This window comes from Rhinichthys klamathensis, unplaced genomic scaffold, assembly GCF_029890125.1.
Source record: "Rhinichthys klamathensis goyatoka isolate OS25496 unplaced genomic scaffold, OSU_Roscu_1.1 h1tg000131l_1, whole genome shotgun sequence".
In the NCBI taxonomy this organism is placed as follows: Eukaryota; Metazoa; Chordata; class Actinopteri; order Cypriniformes; family Leuciscidae; genus Rhinichthys; species Rhinichthys klamathensis.
In genome coordinates this window covers 316,920-341,504 of record NW_026606666.1, presented here as the reverse complement: position 1 = coordinate 341,504, position 24,585 = coordinate 316,920, and the positions used below count along the sequence as shown (strand labels likewise).

At 40.7% G+C, this 24,585-nt stretch overlaps 1 protein-coding gene across 5 annotated transcripts in view; it reads right to left on the bottom strand.

Annotated features, from left to right (window-relative positions):
* dmxl2 (Dmx-like 2) overlaps positions 1-24,585 on the bottom strand; it is a 100,705-nt gene that overhangs the window by 55,336 nt on the left and 20,784 nt on the right. For all 5 annotated transcript variants that reach the window (XM_056256694.1, XM_056256697.1, XM_056256696.1 and 2 more), the window contains exons 3-9: positions 13,812-13,883; positions 13,437-13,515; positions 12,876-13,023; positions 11,811-11,877; positions 10,215-10,387; positions 2,487-2,664; positions 1,168-1,342 (exon numbers count right to left, since the gene is read on the bottom strand). In XM_056256694.1, coding sequence (XP_056112669.1) covers positions 1,168-1,342; positions 2,487-2,664; positions 10,215-10,387; positions 11,811-11,877; positions 12,876-13,023; positions 13,437-13,515; positions 13,812-13,883 — 892 coding nt within the window. The remainder of the gene's footprint in view (positions 1-1,167; positions 1,343-2,486; positions 2,665-10,214; positions 10,388-11,810; positions 11,878-12,875; positions 13,024-13,436; positions 13,516-13,811; positions 13,884-24,585) is intronic.

Below are 24,585 nucleotides of genomic sequence, written 5' to 3'. Positions count from 1 at the left end.
TTGTATTGTAAGTTGTAACTATCGTTACATAATATGAACTGCAAAAGCTTTTTTTGCATCTATGCGCGATTAGACTAAAGAGAACGCTCTGTATGTGAATGTCCTGATGCACACACTCATCCATTCCATTCCAATGATGCACACACACGACGCGCAGAAAGACGCGCAACAGTATCGTGTGGCCAGACAGCGCGCCGGAATGGAATTCTCTTTCGCACTTGAACAACAATAACACAAACCATTATGCCAAAATCTCCGACTACGGAAGCCTGTTAACTCAAAGGCGCAGTGCTTTCTTGCAATTGGGTCGGTTCATGTTCACACCGTAAACGAACCGTACTAGAGTTCGTTTGGAACCTTACCGAGATCACCTCTTCAGCTGGGTCTCGGTTCGGTTGTTTGGTCCGCACCCGAGTTCGATTGCTGTATTCACACCTGCCCAAAAGGTCCGCACCAAAGGGGGAAACGAACTAGAGTTCGATTCAATCGAACCAAACAAGGCAGGTGTGAATACACCCTAAGTGAATGTATGAGAAATAAAACCTGTGTATCAGTATATTGGATCCGTGCATTCGGTCTTAAAGGGACACCAGCCTAATGAACCTGCTGCCTCCCATGTAATAAATGTTAATCAAACAACAAAAGACTTTACTGAATAACTTTTGTAACTTTATTTATCAATATTTAATTTATTCAGTGAAGACTATGCAGTGTTATTTTACATTTGATTACTTTATTTAATTTTTGTACCTGAAAATAACTGTTTATTTCATTTGTATGTTTGTTCTATTGCATTTATTTGTGCTATTGCTCATAATTTGATTATTTGTTCTTATTTTATTACTGACTTGTCTTTAACAATATTTAAAATTAATGTCTGTTAGGCTAGTTAGGCTAGTAGTTTGTGGTGTCATAACCTTATTAAGTAACATGGGTCAAAAACAACAAACAAATAGGCCTATTTTATTTTATTTATTTACTTTTTGTGGTAGGGCCAGTTAAAACATTGGCAGGGTTGCCAATGTTTGTATGCAAACTTTTTTTGTTAGATTATATATAAGAGGACAGAGGAAATGTCCTCATTAACTATGTTTACTCTGTAATCTCCATGCAATTATACACAATTGTTTTTTCATAAACCATGAATACAAGCCCAAGTATGTGCACCTGTGTTGGGATTGATGCTGGCAGAGATGTGGAAGTGGCAGAGGGCATTGGCGTGGTGCGAGATGTGGCGGTGGGTTTCGTGGGACCCCAGCTGGCTGGGCAGCAGCTCAGTGTGGGCCACCAGGGCGGACGATCTTCTGCGGCCCCTGCGCAGGTGCTTGAGGTGGTGGATAGACTAAATGGAGACAGACAATATCTCACAATCACAATTCACGTACAGCAGGCCGATATGAAATTGAGTACCGTAGTATTCTGAGCTCCAGTAAACACACTTTTATCATGTGTGATTAAATTCATTCTGAAGATTTCCCCACAAAATGAGTGCAGAAAATGCAGATTCCATCTGGGTCTACAGATGGCACATGGAGACAGGTGAGTATGTGTGTGTGTGTGTTGAAGATGCAATATTAATTCAAATACATTAAAGGTGTCACAAACTCACACACTATTCTGTCTAGACTTCTCAAGCACCTTCTCCAAGCACCTAACATTAAATTATAGCATAGTATTTCACCTAAAACTGAAAATGTCATCATTATTTCCTCATCTTCAAGTTGTTCCAAGCCCAGATTTTTTCTTTTTCTTCTAAGGCAATGTTATGTTACGATAACATAATTCAAATTAAATTAAGGACAAGAAAAGCACAATAATAGTATGCATATAATTCATGCATTATATTCCACGTCTTATGAAGTCAAGTCTGTCATTTGCTAGATGTGTGTGAAGAGCAGACTAAAATTCAGAGAAAACTTCCCCTCTGCCATAGCTTTGAAACAATTTGAAGCCAGGTAGTTTGAAATTACTATTGGTTGGTTGTATTCAACCTAATATCACAAGTAATATGGATTTGTTAAGACGTGAGGGTGAGAAAACGATGACAGAATTTCGATTTTTAGGTAAACTATCCCTTTAAAAATCATCAGACTCTTGGCAGCAACAAAATATTTAGGACACAGCATGTACTGATTGTTAGTGTTTGGTTTACATGGAGACAAAAGTGTATAGTTTTCACACATCCTACTGAAGATGACAACTGCTTAGAAGGAGGAGATCTGTTGCAAAACAAAAATCATTCAATACTTCTGACTAACAGCAATATAAAAGCAGATATGATTTGATGCATTAAGAATGCAAACCCAATCAACAATGTGATTATTTTACCAAATTGCAGGTGTGGTATGTAGTAATCAGCTAGGAGTAGTTCATTAACCAGCTAACATGCCAAGAGTGTTATTCTTTATTATGCAAAGACACTGATAATTTAGGCCTACATCATTTTATTATGTGTTGTTTGAGCATGTGCATTTCTGCATGCTGACCTCCAGAGCGTGCTGTATCTTGTCTTTCTGAGCGACGTTTGGCAGAGTGGTGCTGATACTGGTGCTGTTCTCTGAGATCTGCCCCCCCAACAGACTGTCCTCAGGCAAGAGGGTCTCACTCCACAGACGACAGATGCCATCCGCGCATGACGTCAGCAGCACGTTACACACAGAGCCCCTGCGACATACACACACACAATGAGAAACGCACACTCATGGGTGGAATTCACAGTGTGAGTTAAGTGTGGGTGGCAACTAAAACCTCAGCCGTGTTTCCTGCACTACTAAATGTACAGCGCCTCGGCGAAAGACATTATATTGTACTTGCTGGAGTCTGAACTAAATGAAATGAGATATAGGGTGGTGGAAAAAAAATCGATACAGCTTAGTATCGCAATATTTTATCTAAAAAATATTAGTCTAACTGTCTACCGTTTTTGTGTAGGCTATTTCACAACGTAAATAACTCCATAGCGCCGTCTAGCATCCAAGTTATATGCTGTTAATGGCAAATGTATGCATTTACCTATAACAACAATATAAATATGATTCAGCACATAATTACATTTCATAACTGAATACGGTCACCGTTCATTAGGGTGTTAGTAAGGTCATACTTTGTAAAACTACTTAAAACCCTATTTTTCTTTAAAAAACAAATACATAGAAATTGAGTGTGAAAAAATTTGATTTCTATTAGAAATATCTCAAAACTTTAAATATAACAAGGAAGGGATGAAGGAGATGGATATGGAGATATGAAATGAACAGAATGAGAACTTTATCTTATTAGATCAAAATAGATGCGGACAGTTTTCCGTTGGGGGAGATTCGCAGTTGAAAATAGGTAATAAATTGCAATACATGGCAATATGTTATCACGATACTCAGCATAAAACAAAACGTTTAAAACTGCGTAATATTTTATCGTGGCTCAAGTGTCATGATTATATCGTATCGTAGGACCTTTCCCACCCCTAATATATATATAAACACTCACCTAAAGGATTATTAGGAACACCATACTAATACTGTGTTTGACCCCCTTTCGCCTTCAGAACTGCCTTAATTCTACGTGGCATTGATTCAACAAGGTGCTGAAAGCATTCTTTAGAAATGTTGGCCCATATTGATAGGATAGCATCTTGCAGTTGATGGAGATTTGTGGGATGCACATCCAGGGCACGAAGCTCCCGTTCCACCACATCCCAAAGATGCTCTATTGGGTTGAGATCTGGTGACTGTGGGGGCCATTTTAGTACAGTGAACTCATTGTCATGTTCAAGAAACCAATTTGAAATGATTCGAGCTTTGTGACATGGTGCATTATCCTGCTGGAAGTAGCCATCAGAGGATGGGTACATGGTGGCCATAAAGAGATGGAGATGGTCAGAAACAATGCTCAGGTAGGCCGTGGCATTTAAACGATGCCCAATTGGCACTATGGGGCCTAAAGTGTGCCAAGAAAACATCCCCCACACCATTACACCACCACCACCAGCCTGCACAGTGGTAACAAGGCATGATGGATCCATGTTCTCATTCTGTTTACGCCAAATTCTGACTCTACCATCTGAATGTCTCAACAGAAATCGAGAATCATCAGACCAGGCAACATTTTTCCAGTCTTCAACTGTCCAATTTTGGTGAGCTCTTGCAAATTGTAGCATCTTTTTCCTATTTGTAGTGGAGATGAGTGGTACCCGGTGGGGTCTTCTGCTGTTGTAGCCCATCCGCCTCAAGGTTGTGAGTGTTGTGACTTCACAGATGCTTTGCTGCATACCTCGGTTGTAACGAGTGGTTATTTCAGTCAAAGTTGCTCTTCTATCAGCTTGAATCAGTCGGCCCATTCTCCTCTGACCTCTAGCATCAACAAGGCCTTTTCGCCCACAGGACTGCCGCATACTGGATGTTTTTCCCTTTTCACACCATTCTTTGTAAACCCTAGAAATGGTTGTGCGTGAAAATCCCAGTAACTGAGCAGATTGTGAAATACTCAGACCGGCCCGTCTGGCACCAACAACCATGCCACGCTCAAAATTGCTTAAATCACCTTTCTTTCCCATTCTGACATTCAGTTTGGAGTTCAGGAGATTGTCTTGACCAGGACCACACCCCTAAATGCATTGAAGCAACTGCCATGTGATTGGATGATTAGATAATTGCATTAATGAGAAATTGAACAGGTGTTCCTAATAATCCTTTAGGTGAGTGTATATATATATAAATAAATAAATAAGAAATTGAACAGGTGTTCCTAATAATCCTTTAGGTGAGTGTATATATATATAAATAAATAAATAAGTAAGTATGTATATATATACACAGTGAGGAAAATAAGTATTTGAACACCCTGCTATTTTGCAAGTTCTCCCACTTAGAAATCATGGAGGGGTCTGAAATTGTCATCGTAGGTGCATGTCCACTGTTAGAGACATAATCAAAAAAAAAATTCCAGAAATCACAATGTATGATTTTTTAACTATTTATTTGTATGATACAGCTGCAAATAAGTATTTGAACACTGTTAATATTTGGTACAGTAGCCTTTGTTTGCAATTACAGAGGTCAAACGTTTCCTGTAGTTTTTCACCAGGTTTGCACACACTGCAGGAGGGATTTTGGCCTACTCCTCCACACACAGATCTTCTCTAGATCAGTCAGGTTTCTGGGCTGTCGCTGAGAAACGCGGAGTTTGAGCTCCCTCCAAAGATTCTCTATTGGGTTTAGGTCTGGAGACTGGCTAGGCCACGCCAGAACCTTGATATGCTTCTTACAGAGCCACTCCTTGGTTATCCTGGCTGTGTGCTTCGGGTCATTGTCATGTTGGAAGACCCAGCCTCGACCCATCTTCAATGCTCTAACTGAGGGAAGGAGGTTGTTCCCCAAAATCTCGCAATACATGGCCCCGGTCATCCTCTCCTTAATACAGTGCAGTCGCCCTGTCCCATGTGCAGAAAAACACCCCCAAAGCATGATGCTACCACCCCCATGCTTCACAGTAGGGATGGTGTTCTTGGGATGGTACTCATCATTCTACTTCCTCCAAACACGGCGAGTGGAATTATGACCAAAAAGTTCTATTTTGGTCTCATCTGACCACATGACTTTCTCCCATGACTCCTCTGGATCATCCAAATGGTCATTGGCAAACTTAAGACGGGACTTGACATGTGCTGGTTTAAGCAGGGGATGATTCCAAACCATGACGTCTTAGTGTATTACCAACAGTAACCTTGGAAACGGTGGTCCCAGCTCTTTTCAGGTCATTGACCAGCTCCTCCCGTGTAGTTCTGGGCTGATTTCTCACCTTTCTTAGGATCATTGAGACCCCACGAGGTGAGATCTTGCATGGAGCCCCAGTCCGAAGGAGATTGACAGTCATGTTTAGCTTCTTCCATTTTCTAATGATTGCTCCAACAGTGGACCTTTTTTCACCAAGCTGCTTGGCAATTTCCCCCGTAGCCCTTTCCAGCCTTGTGGAGGTGTACAATTTTGTCTCTAGTGTCTTTGGACAGCTCTTTGGTCTTGGCCATGTTAGTAGTTGGATTCTTACTGATTGTATGGGGTGGACAGGTGTCTTTATGCAGCTAACGACCTCAAACAGGTGCATCTAATTTAGGATAATAAATGGAGTGGAGGTGGACATTTTAAAGGCAGACTAATGCCTGGCTCACACTACAGGAGTTTTAAAATCCTAACCGATTTTAAAAATCTGGTTGCAGCTCACACCTAAGGAGAATCTTTGCAGATTTTCTTCCCTCAAATCTTAAACATGCTCACACTACAAGATTTGAAAATCGCGGCGCATCACACACTACACAATGTTATTAAGACACGTGATCTTGATCTCACGTGATCTCACGCAGCAGATCGGAAGCGAAAAGCTGATGTAAACAAAATATCTGTCTCTCATATCAAGTCATATTCGTGAAAAGGTTGCCGTGACCAAGGAAAGAGATTTTTTTTTTTTTAAACCTAACCTTTTAACATTTAAGGTTAGGCTATTTCTAATGAATGGCGTCAGCTCTGGTCAATACAATGAAAAAATGCCATTGATCTCTATGAAGTGAAGCATCAGCTTCCCGTTGCCCATGCGCCACATTGCTGCTCAGCTGAGCCTTGTAAAGTGGAGCTCAAAGTTCAAATTAAATATTAAAATAATTAACAGCTTGTTTCATTACATCTATATTTGAATGAATCCGCTGCTTTTTTTTTTTTTTTACATTTCATTTGAATGAATCCGCTGCTTTTTTTTTTTTTTTACATTTCCGTTGAATGAACAGTTGTTTAATGACTCACTCAAAGACAGTCCCTTGCCGTAACAATGTAGGCTAACTGGAATGAGCGACAGCCTGTCTATAACACGCAGAGACGAGCAATGCCGAGTGGTAAAATATCAACAGAAAGCCTCTCGTAAAGTGAGATTCGAGGATCGAAACTAACTGTTATATACCAATGGCCTAAAAAGCTTATTGTCAGGTTTATGTTCTGTTATTATATTATGTGGACCCTTATTTTGACATTGTATCTTCTGTTTACTCCACTTCGTTTCAATGCGCTTTTTAGTTTCGGTTTCATTACTGAAGATGTAGGCTACTCGTCTTCGTGCCTGCAGACCACAGCGTAACACTTATTTATTTAGCAATAAATAAATAAATGAAGATAATACCGCATATCGCGCTGTTGAGTCACTCAAAATTACAACAATGGAAATTCCTTCACCACGACAGCCCTACTTTCTTATTGGCTAGACAGTGACGTACCGGTAATCACAATCTTGCTCATCCCGATAAATATTAAACATGTTTGATATGATCTGGGCGAGCCCGATTTGTGTGAGAGCAGATCGGGAGGTGCAAGATTCGATCTGTGAAAGCCTCACATTACCAGATAATCTGCGCCGAACATCGGAACCGATCGAGGTAATCAACAAGATTTTTTCTCCGATTCTCGTGAGGGGAAAATCGGCCTAAAACTCTGGTAGTGTGAGCCAGGCCAGGGCCGGCTCTAGCCCTTTGGTTGCCCTAGGCGAGATTGATTTTTGCGCCCCCCCCCCACTCCTTTAAAAATAATGAGTATTTATTTAACTAAACAAAAATGCTCTTATAGTCACTCCAAAACTTCAACAAGCAAATTATGACTTGAACTGTAATAAATTGTTTATACAAATGCTAAAAAAGAACGTTCAAGGATATTTCAATCATTCTACATAGTTGCATTGTTTAACTTGTAGTAGATAAATTACAATTACTACCACCACTACTATTATTACTAATCCATTAGGCTGCTACAAGGCTAGGGGAGTATGGGGGCATGATCCCCCGTAAGAAAATTTTGTGCATTTTAATGTTAAATTCATCAATCTGGTGCACTTTGAGAGTTCAAAATTAAAAGCTCCAACCCATATTCAGTGTTCAAATTAAACAAAGAAAAATTCAAACCTCTTTTAGTTAGTGTCTGTCTACATTACATAATAATAGTTATAATATTAATCCCATGATAATACTCATTGTAAAACAATGCACTGAAAAATAAAGGAAACTTTCATAAGTTGTGTACTAATTTCTATACTAATAGAAAGAGTATTTTTCTGTACTTCACATTAAAGATGTGATTGGGCCAGCCCAGTGTCAATCAAGAAAACAACCAATGTGCCGCTGATCTACGCGTTTCATGCGGTGTCAGAAAAAAAGCTTTTTTTTTTTTTTACCAATGCATTACACCAGCACTAACCCAGCGCCGCCGATTAAGCAAAACAAAACGAATGGGCTATTTCTATTTTAGCCCCCGGCCGCTTTTTTGCTTTATCTATCTTTTTTGACGACAACTCACTACTCGTGCCTGTTCGCTCAGCGCTCACGGCGCCCGCGCCCGCTCGCGATATTATTGGAGGGGGGTCCCCTGTCAAAATTCTATGATGAAATCTTATGAGGACGCCTACTCCGCTACACATACCGGTATACCCACTTTTTGCGCCACTGGCAGGGTTATGTTATTGCTCCACTCGTTGCAGTGTTAATGAAGTACAATAAAAGCGGAAAGTTCCTTGCGCGGCTCTGGCGCCCCCCCTAGGGTTTAAGGCGCTTGCGCCCTTAGCATTTGCCTATACTGCCTATGCCACGGGCCGGCCCTGAGCCAGGCATAACAGGTCTTTGAGGGTCAGAATTGTAGCTGATAGACAGGTGTTCAAATACTTATTTGCAGCTGTATCATACAAATAAATAGTTAAAAAATCATATATTGTGATTTCTGGATTTTTTTTTTTTAGATTATGTCTCTCACAGTGGACATGCACCTACGATGACAATTTCAGACCCCTCCATGATTTCTAAGTGGGAGAACTTGCAAAATAGCAGGGCGTTCAAATACTTATTTTCCTCACTGTATATATATTCTCAAGAAACTAATATTGTAGTAGTGCTGTCAAACGATTAAAATATTTAATCGCGATTAATCGCATTAATGTCATAGTTAACTCGCGATTAATCGCATTTAATCGCACATTTTTATCTATTCTAAATGTCTCTTGATTTCTTTTTGTCCCATAATTTTTTCTCATTTTAATGCTCTTATCAACATGGAAAAGTGGATTGGCTTGCTTTGTGCAAATGTTTTTTATTGAAAACAATATTGGCATATACGGTTCAATTTCACACTAAAACATTATCACTTGGAGCAAATAATCTCTCTCACACAATGTAACACTGTCCATCAATAAAAGGGTGAAATAAATACTGACAAAGTCCTGATATTGACGAGGGGGCGGAGAATTCGCATCAGCTGTGTGTGTGTGTGTGTGTGCTGGCCATCATCAAGTGGTATTCAGACTGGACGTGCTGCGATGATGATCAGTTCACAACGACAAAACACACAGATCACTTTGGTCTTGTCAATGGAACCATTTGGCAACTTTTTAAAAGTAAACTTTCCATTCAGAATCTTATTGGCGTCCATTTCGGCGTCTCGCGCTCGTCATCCACTCAAAACTGGACGTTTTGAACGTTCCTATAACATTCAGAAATAACGTTTTTATAACTTAATGGGAACGTTATGAAAACGTTCTTATAACCTAAAATTGTTAGCTGGGGAAGAGGAGAGATTCGCGATTGCACTGAACACGTTTTAAGTGCAGGCATATTCTCTGAGCGAGCCCAGAGAAAATTCTTACAAGAGCAGCGTGTATTTGAGAGCGCGCGACTCGAGCAGAGAGATTCGTGCTCGGCACATTATATTCCGCGCGCGAGCAGAGAGATTCGCGCTCGCGCATCCGGCTCGCAAGCCCAAACAAGTGTGTGCAGCGTGCCTGTTGTTTTGTAGATCCGCTTGCGTTTTCAAAACGCCCGCATGCCGTCCTGTTGCAAAAGCATGTTAAAAAAAAACTACAAAGTTTGCTAGGCCAAAAAGACCGTTAATCGTGCGATAAAAAAATTAACGCCGTTAAAATGGGTTTGCGTTAACGCCGTTAATAACGCGTTTAACTGACAGCCCTATGTAGAACAGGAAGTTCTGACTCTACAACTGACTGAATTACCCACATTTGAAGTCATTGTAAAATAGTCAATAAACGTACAGCTGTGACTGCACATCAGTTAAATTCAACCCACATACAATACAAATATATCTACCATGGTAAAAACAATCAGCTGCGTATCTACTAGACACATTGCTAGCATTACCATTACACCCAAGCATCAGTGAAGGAGTCTGTGGGTGTGTTTGACATACTTGGGCATGTATTTACTGGTTTTCCTCCAGGAGAAGCCTGTGACCGTACGTGGATGGGCCAGATACACGAATGAGAAATGAACCGCTGAGACCTTTTTATCAGTCACGTCTGGCATCACCACTGCAGACTTCCATCCTGTGGTGGGATACCACACCTTCAGCAGGCAGTCATCCTGAGCGTGAGGGAGAGAAATGGTTTTTCCATCAGAAATGGAAATTACTTTTCATTCTTGAGGGTATGAAAATGAAAAAAAAAAAAAAAAGTGATTTTTTAGACACAAGTAGGATAGTGGGGATCGAACCAACATTAGGATCAGTGAGTAACTAACAATAAAGCCAAAGGTATACTTATTTTTTCTGTTTTTGGCTCTGGCCGGTGGACAGTCTGCACAACGTAATTATCGCCAGCAGACCAAAGATGTCTACATACAGCTCAATTTTTGTGTCCGTGTGCGAGTAATTCGTCCACTACATCAGTGAGATCCACAAATGTGTGTGAGACGGGACGTTTAGGCCGTAACGTCACCATGAAATACGACCAATTGATACGACAATTCATATTTTTTCTATGGAATATTGCAGCATTAATTGTATATAACGGATAGGAAGGGAAATTAATGGGATAAGTATGTCTGTTTGCACTGTGCCTAGTGGGAATGTCTACTTTATCCCAAAAACATTTTCCCATTCATTCCTATGGGGGTCAAATTGACACACGAGGGAAGGATTTGTTACTATTTTTACCACAAAAACTCCCTGAATCAAGTCAAATTTTGTGTGTGTGTATTCCAATTTCAAGTGTGACAAAACTGACAAGATCTTGTACCAACCACTCCGATGAATTTTAGGTCAAAATGACCCGAGGAGAGGATGACGTTAAGTTCTATCTTACCATTTTCACTAACAATTTCCAGTAGCATTACAATAGCTCAGCTGTTTTAAAATGGTGTATCTTTACTAGTAAAACATAATTACTCCGACAGGCGTAGCATGTCACACTCTCCTTTATTCAGTTAATCTCAATTAGCGAAGTCCAATTTAGGGAATCAGTTCATTTGGCAAGTATTAAAAAAACACATTTCATAAGCAACATTTTGTATCTTTTAGTGAAAGTTTTTGTTAAATCCTTGTTTCAGCATTGTTTTTTATGGCATTTCATCATTTTAGTAGTTGTATGTCAATTTATCTGTTCAAATGCGGTTTAATACGTACACCTTTTTGACTTGATATCCAGGATTCCATTCCAGATAAATACTGGTATGATAAAGATATTGCTCCCTTAAAAAGCTTAAATATAGTTAGCTACATTTTGCTAATAGCTTGTAGTGTAGCTAACTACCAGTTTAAAAGTGTACCCTGATTGTAGTTTAACCAGTTGGAACCCATAGCTTCCAATGCTACTCATATAAATTAGCTTTCCAATACTGATAGGGCTCTACCTTTATAGATGTACAAAAGAATGTCTTATTTTACACATTATAATGGTAAAAGTTTCTGTAAGGGATAGGTCTAGGTTTTAAAAAATTATAATTAGCATTATTTAAGAACAACTGAAGTCCACCATGATATAGAACATGACGTGTATGTGTGTGGTACCTTTCCAGCTGTGGCGAAGTATTCTCCATCTGGAGACCATTGAGTGATGTGAACGGCAGCAGCAGTCCTGAGACAAAAAACACATGAAGCTGAAAGTAATTTACACGCACAAATTTCTGTGCAAATGGTGAAGTAAATATTAAAATGCCCTCTAAATTGGTGTGTTTTGAAGGCCCACATTATACCTGCATGTTCATGTTCAGGGGCCGTAAACACATGAACGTGTTTTATCATCCCACTGCACTACTTTTCCATTGTTCTTCTATGTAAACATGCAATAAATGGACCTCTTTGACCTATTGGCTCACGTCTCATGTCTTTTGCAGCATCTCCCAATGGCCCTGACTATAACCATACGTTTTTTTTAAATCGAAACTCTTAAGATAATAGCGGAATCCACACCACATCAATAATGATGATTTCACAGATTAGACAGAATAGATCAATTCTATGATTGGCTAGGCAGTTGATATTTGAAATAAGTAACAGTGCTCTTGCCAAGTTACTGAATATGTACTGATATGTAAAGGTAGCCACCATATGCAAATAAGCTAATTGTTATGATTTTTCAAATCACGATGATTTCTCAATTTAGACAGGGGAAGAAACCCCTTTGACCTAAAATATTCACCTCTTGAGATTTTAAGTTAATATTTCAATAATTGAACACATTTGCATGTCCATGGTTCTCTGACGTATGTAGTTACAAAACAAAATTCCATCTTCCTTAGTCTTTTATTTTGATTGTTTTTATTTTTAAATTATTTTTTTATTTTAAGTTGACATTATTGAATTATTAAATTATTATTTTTAAATTGACTTAATTATTAGCTTTTCATGAATTTATGAACCCCCTGCAGTGCCCTCACAACAACCCCGTCCTACAGTTTGCCTACATATTACATGAAACTTTTATTTAAGAAGAGCAAAAGCATTCTTTTCCATCACGTGAGCCTTTTAAATGCATTAATTCATCAAATGTGCTTTAACGTTCAGTAAATCAGACAAGCGACATTAAAGATTTAGTATGCAGACAGAAGTGTGTTTAAGTTATGGTGCACTCACTTGCACTGCCAGACACACTTCCAATCATTGAGTATGAGCTCATGAGCTCTGTCATCATTCAGCTGACATTCCTCTTCCTCTATCAGCGTGTCACTAGTAGGAGGAGCCCACAGCTGCAAACGCTCAGTCGCCGCCAAGATACGATTGCCTACACGACAAACAGATGTAATAATTACACATACATATAATATTTGTTCACCACGAATCAAAAGTTTGGACAAACCTTTTCGTTCTATAATATTGTTACACTTACACTTATCATTACTATTTTCCCCTCATTTTTCAATAATGAACAAATCAACAAATGAAATCAACAAATGAAAGAATGGGAATTATGTCTGCCCCATTCACCACTTCAAATCTCAATAGAAGTATCACGTATTTAAGATGCTTATTCAAACATGAATCCAGAGGTTGCATTAAAGTCAAAGAATTATATCTTCTAAATGTATTATTTAATTAGAGGGTCCAAACAGAGTAAAAAACAAATGCAAATGGAAAAAAGGGCACTAGTGAAGATATTTAGTTCATCCATTAACCAAGTGTATATTTTACACCAACCTTGGGGGTCCCAGGCAAGATTGTAGGTTATTGCACTGAGGAAGAACTGACCAGTCTTTTGCCATTGGTAATTCAGTTGCTTTAAAAACACAACAACAGAAAAGATCAGCTGCACTGAGTAACAAATATTCATTTCAAAAACAAAAACAACTACATCAATGTTTACACAAAAAATATTTAAATGTCATTAATATAAAGACATCCAAGTAAACCATGAAGATATAAATATATAGAAAGCATATATATTTGGGTATATCACTAAAGATGTCAAAATGGCTATAATAATCATCATTCTCATTCTCATTATCTCTTAAGATCTTCATGATTGTCATTATCATATGATCTATGGTCAACTGTCCTCCAGGGGAAACTCACCTTGTGACGTTTGTTTGGGTTGGAAGAAATTGGTTCGAAAATACAAACAGTATTTCCATAAGACGCAGCAATCTAAAAAAAAAAAATTACCATTTTTACCAAATTACCAAATCTTATACACGCACAAACAGATACTGTACATTAAACACTAAAGAAAAAGGAAAACATTAAAAATCATCATATTATGACCCATTTAAGTATTCCAACCAGCCTGACAGTGATTAGCTTAAGCGAGTTTGGGGCGGAACTCTGTTTTGTCCATCCAAGAACAGATGGTGAAAGTGCAACTCATTTGGAGAACTGTACACTTCACCTTTAATTACAGCAATTGATATATACAGTATGTACAACCAACCAATGACTTTATAACACGGTACACTCGTATTACTATGAATGGGAGAAAGTGTAACGCGTAATATGGCGGAATAAGTCCCGCCTTCTAAATAAAAGAGCCAATCGCCGATTGGTGAAGATATCGCATCACTGCAGCTGCCGTTAGAAGCTCCAGTTCCTATCGACACAGTTGTGTTCTGAGACGTGCTTAGGACTGCGCATTAGCTTGATTCGAGAGTTTAGAAACAAAATTGATGAGACAGCTATTGTCAGATTTCATTGGAGATTTCAAATATGAAACTGAATCGTGAGCTTGGTGAACAGTTTTGGAGAATTTGATGTTTTCCTATTCAAAGAGACTTGGGCTGCACTTGCATGCCCAAGAGGCGTTTCAAAGATGGCCGCCAAGTAAAATGGCTTGTCTTAAAGGGACTTTGGTACAACAACACTGCAATTGAATGAACAAGACCACAACATTTACTCAAAATCCACTCAAAAATACAGGAAAACATAAACAGCTAATTATCCATTAACATGTTTGTTAGCAGATTTTGAAATACAAGGGAAAATATGGCCAAATCAACTAAACCTGATATTTTGGTTAGTAATGTTTACTCTTGTCATTACCACTGGTAATGTGTACTCAGTTTAAGTGTTTGGTACTGTACATTTTGCGTTTAAGTAATATTGGTTTGTATTATCATTTAAATGTGTTACTGTAAAGTATTTCTTTACAGTAACATTGTTTATTTTTATACTTATATTTGAGGAATATTTTTCAAGATGTTGGTTGTATTTAAGTGTATTTGCCATGTCAGCTTCACATGCTACTACATGGCAGACGCACCCGTGCGTTTTGGCAGATTTTTTTCACATAGCAGAAAAATAGACTTAAACTACTCCATCATTTCTGGTCATACAGAGTTATGAAACATAAAAAAAACTGTTAATGTCTACTTTTTTATGTGCCCACCTACAATCGAAATAAAATATTGTGCTTTTGTAAAATAAAGAAAATAAACAGGGTGTGCGTTCTGCCTCTCCGTGTCCATGAACTTTTTTTCTGGAGCATGTCTCTTAAACTTAAACAAAACTCAGCGAATACTATTCACCCAGACATGAGCAATATATGTTTATGATCATTTAAGTTTGTACTTTTAAATTATCTAATTTAAAACTAAAATAAATATTCCCAGTTTATGTAATCTATATAAAAAGAGAGGTGTCAGCCGTTCTCATTATTGTTCTCGCATCTCATTATTCCGCTAATGTGACACGCCCACGGAGAGCGCGCGCTATTCAAATGCTAATGATCTGAAGCAACACATTGAGACGTGTAAACGCCCACATAAACTCGGTAAACACACTATATTTAGTCAGATTAATGTACTGTCGTCTTGCGCGGCTGTGAGGAATAATCCGGGGACATTTACCTACCTCAGAACAAGTGCTGGTTTATTTTCACTTCGAGGAGCGAGCTGAACTGTAAGTGTTTTATTCTTGTGCTTTGTTCTAATCGCGATATATAATAACGTTAGTGTCTGTAAACGCAAAAATAGCCTACTGTTTAAATTTGAATCATGTTTCTGTGTGTGTGTGTGTGTGTGTGTGTGTGTGTGTGTGTGTGTGTGTGTGTGACTAGTCTAGGATAGATTATAAAGTTTTAACTCTAAAATAGACATCATATAAGCTTTTAGCAGTTTCTGCTCATATGTTAAATATATAGTATGTTTTGTCAAAAATAAACTTATCAACTGTTATAGTGTTTGTTCCAGCTAGGCTACATCAAAATAATGAATCCTTAACTTTGAAATGTGTATAATAAAATGTATTGGCCTACTTTAAAAAATAATACTTTATAAGAGATTTATGGAAAAAGACTATTTTCTTTTCAAGATGTTTCCAACTCTAACTTTGAACCAATTCTATTGAATGGCCCATATAACCTATTTGAACAGGATTTGTTTCCAGGTATGACTAAAAATGTGCTTTTGACTTTCATTTATATTTAGATTATTTATATATATATATATATATATGTATGTCTGTGTGTGTGTGTATATATGTATATATATTTTCCTTGCATTCTTTCTTGTGACACACCTGAATGAAATGAATGCATCTTTGTCTTCTCAGGTGAGAATCACCTAATTATACATGAGGGGGTTGGGCCGTTCACGCCCATTCGCATATTGCCTTTCAAACAAAAAAATGTTTTTCACAATTTAAAGCAATCTATTGTTTTATGTGAATGGTTAGCCGGGATGATTTTCGGATCATTTTGAAGCAAAAACCCTAGGCAACAACATCCATTAGTCAAAGGTCTTGTGGACACATATTTAGTATGTGTTTTGTGGCCTTATTTCAGAAACTTTAATTTTTAGATTTATCAATAAACATGCATAAACAATATTCTCTCAAAAATACAAACATGTACATACATGTTGCTCACATATTATGGTAGCCCTGTTTGTGCTAAATAGAGTGTAATTTCACCTGTGCCATTAATATGTTTATAAGCAACTGAAAAAAGCACAAATGTCAGGGCATGTCAAAACATCTCAAGGACCCCAAAAACACCTTGGTCCCCAGCAAGGTTATTATAGTTTTGCTTTTTTAAATTAGTTTTTATTTAATATAGTTTTCAATTTTGCTTTAAATTTAAGTTTAGTTTTAGTTAGTTTCATTAATGGTATTGTTAGTTTTAGTTTAGTTTTTATTTTGCAAACACATTTCTATTTAGTTTTTATTTTATTTAATTTCAGTTTTAGTTTTAGTAATTATAGTTTAGCAGAGCTAACAGAACACTTCCAGTGTAGACCAAAGCGAGACGATTAATTTCAGCAAAGTTTAATGTTTGCCCAGATTACAGTTAACTCTTGTGCAGACATCTTAATAATACAAATAAAATAATGGTTTGAGATTGAACAAAGCACCAAATAAATAGAACTTAAAAGTAGACAAGAAAAAAAAAATGAAAAATTCAGACAAACTAATTCATATTAAAGATTAAATCTTGTTAAACATAGTTTACTTTTTTTCAGCTGTACATGTAGCAGAGTGGCCACTGGAACATAACAAAAAAACAGCTCAATTCATCTGACTACAGCCAACACAACCTGCTGTGAAGCCAGTCAAGCCAGTGTAATTAAATAATAAGTAGGCCTATCTATGCAGTGTGTGAGTGTGCACTGTGTACATGTCTTTATATCCTGGTGGGGACTTAAACCTGAATGCACACAGACGCATGGGGACTCGTGTCAATTTGGGACCTATAGGTACACAAGCTTATAAATCATAAAGAATGAGGTTTTTTTTTTTTTGAAAATGTAAAAATGGAGAAAGTTGTGTGTGAGATGGGTAGGTTTAGGGGTCTGTGTAGTGTGTGTGATGGGTCGGGTAGAGTGTAAGGAGACAGAATATACTGTTTGTACAGTATAAAAAAACCATTACGTCTATGGAGAGTCCCCACAAATACAGTGGACCAGACTGTCTCTCTCTGTGTGTGTGTGTGTGTGTGTGTGTGTGTGTGTGTGTGTGTGTGTGTGTGTGTGTGTGTGTGTGTGTGTGTGTGTGTGTGTGTGTGTGTGTGTGTGTGTGTGTGTGTGTATGCGCGTGCTTGTTGGTGTGTCGTGTCCTGGTATTTCCTAGAATCCCTACATTGTCAACGTTAATGAAAACATGATATCTCAAACATACAGAAGTACATTAAAGGTTTTTTTGTGCTTGACAGACTTGTTTGCTGTTGCACCCGCGCTTTGCATACGGCATTCTAAAAACGCTGCGCTCAAGTTAAAAGAAGTTCAACTTGCGTCTCATTACCTTGTGTTATTTCCCATTCCACTGCCACAAACGCATCCTTTATGAACAGCCGATGTGTTCTACGGTGTGTTCTACGTTACGGTCCTTCATTGAGCACGTCACGACACGCGGTTAATCGCCTCAGCAACTTCACACGGGTGAAGCGCCAGGCATTTCCCTAAACAGCCAGGTCAGATTTTCCGCCAAAGTAAAGAGCTTATTAATTACGAAAACGATTATTTATTTTTGCTCATTATTATTTTATTTCAGTTAGTTTTTCAGTAACTGTTGTTAGTTTCGTTTCGTTTTAGTTTTTCATTTATTATGAATTTTTAATTTTATTTCAGTTTACGAAAATGTTTTTTGACCAATAGTTTTAGTCTTAGTTTCAGTTTTCGTTTACGAAAATAACCTTGGTCCCCAGAGGGTTAATATTCAACAAACAATACAATAAATACAAACATTTTATGAAATTCAACTTTGAATAAAGACCAAACTATTTTGTATAAATAACTATTAAATATTATTTAAATGTACTTGTGATAAGAAAATAGTTAAGGTTTTTCTAAATAAGTTCTTTAAGTTATAAGTTCTGCCTATATGACACATTGTATACACATTCATCATGTCTGGATTAAATATTTCTCAAGAATATGCTGTAATGTTTCAGACTATTTTCAGGAATATGTACAGTATTAATTCAAATAGTAAAAAGAATTCTACAGGAGCACTGCTCGTTACTTTCTCACTTAGGCATGTGACGGTATCAAATTTTCATGTTGCGATAATTCCTGAAGCTTTTATCACGGTATGCAGTATTATCACGATATTAAAATAAGTTGCAAAAAAAATATTTGTTATCATACTATAACAGGTTTAATAACGATACTCGGTTACTAACGTAACCTCGGTTCTCTCTAGAGAGGGAACGAGTATTGCGTAAGTTTAGCTTACGCTACGGGAAAGATTCATCTTCTCGAGATATTGAAGCCAAAAAATTATCCTAATTTTGTATTCATTGTCAACGCAGTGCAGCAGCTAGCAGACCTAGAGCAGGCAGTCTAGCGTGCTCATTGGCTGCCCTGCAGGCAACTGCTGCAGCCTACCAGTGAGCCCGGCGTGACGTCAGGCCCAATGAAGGGCGCTCGCGCCTTCATAGCGTCACAGCCCGCCAGAATGGGCGTGGCTTAGCGTATAAAAGAAGGGGCTCGTAGGCTGAATTCCCTGGTTTTTCGACAACTGAAGCGAAGTCGCTCGTGGCGCGAGCACGGCCGGTTACGCAATACTCGTTCCCTCTCTAGAGAGAACCGAGGTTACGTTAGTAACCGAGTATCGTTCTCTTACGAGAGGTTCTCTCGTATTGCGTAAGTTTAGCTTACGCTACGGGAACACTTTGTCAACGCCGTGCGCGCCAAGCATCCACCATGAGACCCCGAACTTCAGGGGAGCCCAATAAGTGGGAAAAATAAGGTGGCCAGCCATGCGGGCCATCACTTGTATATAAGCACACATAGGGAATACAGAGCAGCGCGGTGGTCTGTATAGGCACATGGCACATACCCTACTGGTGCAGCTCAACCAGGAGAGCTGAGTCACGTGAGAGTGATCTGAGCAGAATATCTGGGCAGAATACACATCCCTTCCAAACTGACAAAAGTTTAGCCTGCAAGGCGGGAACCTCTAGGTTATAAAACCTGACAAAGGTAGACGGGGAGCTCCAGCCCGCCGCTACACATATGTCATGGATAGAGATCCCACTGGACCACGCCCACGACGAGGCAACGCCTCTCGTGGAATGAGCCCTGATACCCAAAGGGCATTGCAGACCTTTTGACGCGTAAGCGGCTGCTACAGCGTCCACTATCCATCTGGACAGGCTCTGTTTCGAGGAGGCGAGACCCTTGGTGCGCCCTCCAAACGAAACAAACAGCTGTTCCGAACGCCTGAAGGAGGCGGAGCGCGTAATGTAAAACCTCAGCGCCCTAACAGGGCAGAGGAGATTCACATCACTTTCGCTGTCAGATGCTGGCAGAGCTGACAGTGAAATGACTTGCGCTCTGAATGGAGTGCCCATCACTTTAGGGACATAGCCATGTCTAGGTCTGAGGATGACTTTAGAGCAGGGGTCTCCAACACGTCGCTCGCGAGCTACCAGTAGCTCGTGGCCTGATTGGAAGTAGCTCGCCAAGGGGCCGTTCACATATCGCGTCTTTTGCGCGCTCAAGTTCGTTATTTCAAATGTAGGCGCTTGGGCAAGCGCGCTCATAATTGAAGTGACGCGCTCATTTTTTCCAGGCGCAGCGAGATGAAAACACCTCAACTTTTCAGAATGCCGCGAGGGAGGGCACCGCAGTTCATGTGACAAGATCCAACCAATCAGGTTCACCCTTTCCGTAACAACATTGAAAGCTCAGTCAACATGAATTTTACTATTAATAATAAAAGATAAGCTAATGTGCATTGTAAATGTCCGTAATTTATCTTTTTTTTTACTCATTCTTTTTATAAAAATGATTTAAAGGCTGAAATATGTGAGGTTTATCTTTTTATAAAACCTTTTTTGTCAAAACTTTATTTGAACTTGTACATGTTAGTAGATAACATGTTGCAAGACACTGCTTTAAAATCTGGCCATCATTTTTAATGTTATTATTTTAATGTTTATTTAAACAAAAAGAGCATATTGATGCTATTTTTTTGTTATTTGCTGGTTTTCGACATATAACTTGGTGAATTGATTTTATTTAGTAGTATTTTTTTAACAGGATTCTGTAATAACCGTGATCATTTTGGTCACTATAATCACGAAAGGAAATTTTCATGCCATTTCATCTCTAGTTATGATGCACTATAAAATCAACTATAATTATGTGTTTACAGTATAATATGCAAAGTACAATTTTCTATTAAAAAAATTTATCTCTGATTCTGTTCTTTTCTCTGACATTTAAGGGTGACATATATAGGCCTAAAAAAACTATTTTAGGTCTAAAACAGTTTGGATAGCTGTTAATATGAGTTATGAGACATTATTTAGGAGATTTAAGTATTGTATTACATGAGTAGCTCTCGGCCACTTTCATTTTTAAAAAGTAGCTCTCAAATGAAAAATGGTTGGAGACCCCTGCTTTAGAGTCATTCGGCCCGAACTCCAGACACGATGCGCTGACAGACCCCCACACGTTTTACTGACGACAGTGCAATCAGAAAAACGGTTTTTAGTGATAGATATTTCAACCCCACGGAGTCCAGTGGTTCAAATGGAAAAGCTTTCAGGGCCTCGAGGACCAATGAAAGATCCCACACAGGAACCGACGGGGGGCGCGGCGGGTTCATCCTTCTAGCTCCTCTAAGGAAGCGGATGACCAGCTCATGTCTTCCCAATGACTGGCCGTGCGTCGGCTCTGCGAACGCTGCCACGGCCGCCACATACACTTTGAGCGTGGATGGGGACCTCCCCTTATCCAACATCTCTTGTAGGAAAGTGAGCAGATGCGCCACCCCGCATGTCCGCGGGTCCAGACCTCTGTCGGTGCACCATCTGGAGAACACCGACCACTTAGACGCGTAGAGCCTTCTCGTGGAAGGAGCTCTAGCCTGTGTGATTGTGTTCATCACTCCTTCTGGCAGGGTAACGAGTACCCGTTGATCAACCATGCGTGCAGAGACCAGCGCTCTGGATAGGGATGCCAGATCGTGCCGCGAGCCACGGAGCTGTGCGTGACAGCTGTGTCAGTTCCGGGAACCAAATCTGATTCTCCCATCGCGGGGCTATGAGGAGCACCGAGTGGCGTGCTTCCCTGATTCTCTTGAACACTTGAGGTAACAGAGAGACCGGAGGGAAAGCATAAAGCGGGAGGCTGGGCCAAACCTGGGCCAGCGCGTCCTCGTCTTTCGTAAAGAATATCGGACATTGAGCGTTGTCTTTTGACGGAAATAGGTCGACCTCCGCTCTGCCGAATAGGCGCCACAGTTTCTGGACCGTTTGTGGGTGCAGGGACCATTCCCCTGGGGGAACATTGTCCCTGGACAGTTTGTCTGGGCCGTCGTTCAAATGGCCAGGCACGTGCGTCGCCCTCAGCGAACGCAGGTGCATCTGAGACCACATAAGGAGGCGTTCCGCCAGATTGCAGAGATTCCTGGATCTGACACCGCCCTGACGGTTGACATAGGATACCACAGACATGTTGTCCGAGCGGACAAGAACATGTTGGTCCTGTATGAACGGGAGGAAGCACTTCAGTGCGTTCTCGACCGCTAACATCTCCAGACAGTTTATGTGGAAACACTTCTCTTGATCTGACCACTGGCTGAAGGCCGGTCTGTGACTTTTCGGTAAGAGATGGTTCCCATCATCACTCCCTGCTGGTACAAGTCGGCTACTAACCAGGGCTGCAGAGCCGCTATGCAGGTCTGAGTCACTCTGATTTTCTGGCCGCCAGACACCCAAGCTCGGCAAGACGCGCGAGCATTCAACCAGCGCTGGAGCGGGTGCATGCGCAGTAGGCCCAGCTGAAGGACCGCTGCAGCTGACGCCATACAGCCCAACATCCTTTGAAATGTTTTCAGAGGGAGAAAGCTGCCCTTCTGGAAAGATGCGGCTAGGTGTCGAACACGGCGCGCGCGCTGCGTCGATAAACATGCCGTCATAGTCACCGAGTCCAGTTCTATTCCTAAAAAGGAAATTGACTGGCTGGGCGTTAATGAGCTCTTGGTCCAGTTGACCGTGAGACCCAAGCTTTCCAGGTGACTGAGAAGCACTGTTCTGTGAGACATCAGTTCTGTCTCTGACTGTGCCAATATCAGCCAATCGTCCAGGTAGTTCATTATTCGCAGCCCCTGACTTCTCAGGGGGGCGAGCGCCGCGTCCATGCACTTCGTAAATGTACGGGGTGCTAGAGACAGGCCGAACGGCAGGACGGTGTATTGATATACCTGACCGTCGAAGGCGAATCTCAAAAATCGCCTGTGACGGGGTATTATCTGAATCTGAAAATAGGCATCCTTCAGATCTAGAGAAATAAACCAGTCCCTCGGGCGAACGTGCGCGAGGATTTTTCTGGTCGTAAGCATTTTGAACGGTCTTTTCGCAAGCACCTTGTTCAAATGTCTCAGATCGAGGATGGGCCTGAAGGCTCCGTCCTTCTTGGGTACGAGAAAATATCGGCTGTAAAAGCCTGACTCGCTCAGAGAAGGCGGTACCCTTTCTATTGCCCCTTTGCACAGCAGCTTTGCTATTTCTGCGTGAAGTAGGTGTGCTACTTCCGCATTCACTATCGTCGCGGTCCGGGCTCGGAAGCGCGGGGGACGGCGAATGAATTGAAGTGTATAGCCATGCTTTATTGTGCTCAGCACCCATTCTGAAACCCTTGGGATAGCTTCCCATGCAGCTACGTGAGCCGCTAGGGGGCGAATGGCCTCCAGGTTCAGATCGCCGCCATTCGCGGGCTTGTGAAAACTGAACCGGAGCCGAAAGCGTGGCGCGCGCGGTCTCGGTTCTGGGCAATGGCTGCTCGCTGAAAACCGAAACCGGCTGATTTATGTGGAATGTCCCAATCATAAGGGATGGGGAACATTCTCTTTCCACTTTTTGTCGCGCGAGCAGCGCTCTGGGCGGAGAAGCTTTCTGTAAGCGTGAACGCGTGTGCGCGGGCACGAGACTTACAAGTGTATTTGACGCCCCGATCGAATAGGATGGGGAGCGTCTTATTAACGCCCTGCGCCTTGTGATAACACTTAGACGCGCGGGCGGCGCCCGGGGAGAAGTGTGTGTTAGTAAGCGTGAACGCTCTCTGGCGGGCACGAGACTTACATTCATAACCTGCTTCATTGACCGTGTTACAGAGCGGGCAGACAGTGGGCACAAACCTGTGGACACATTTCTTACACTCAACACTCGAGCGGCTTTTCTGCGCTTTATGAGAGTGTGCTCTGTGAGTGACACGGAACGTGTTGTGCTTGTGTGTAGGGGTGAACACTGGGGCGTGGGCACTTTCACTACACTTAAGACACCAACGGCACTATACTCTTTTGAGATTTCTCTGGGTCGCCGTGAAGACGGCGTATGTGTGCAGGCGAGAGGGTAAATGAACCGGCTCGTTGGCTGCTAAATGGACCACTGCAGTAGCCTGTTTGAAGGGGACTGACAGGGAAATAAACTTTGACGGCGGTCCGGCCGCAGCGGGACACGCGCGTCTTTCTCTCTCATAGTTTGATATGAGTCTTTAGTGATAGAGCGGGCAGAAAAATAGGCATGGGCACGAACTCGTGGACACATATCCTACGTTCAACACTCGAGCGGTTTCCCGCTTTAAGGGAGTGGGCTCTGTTCTGTGAATAACACGGGAAGTGTTGTGCTTGTGTGTAGGGGTGAACACCGAGATGTGGGCACCTTTCTACACTAAAAAACACCATCGGCGTGAGCCGGATCCGAAAACGGCGGCTTGCTGAGGAGAGCCGCATAAATTTTATCTGCTGCGGGAGCCAGGATCGAACACGGGTCTCTGGCGCGAAAGCTTAAGGTTTAGCCACTGAGCCACATGGGGAAACAACGTAAGCTTTAGTTGGCGCGAGCAGATAAGAGAGAGAGCGTCATCACAGTTTTCGTGTGCGTGTCGGCATTGTCTGCAGGCGTGCGTGT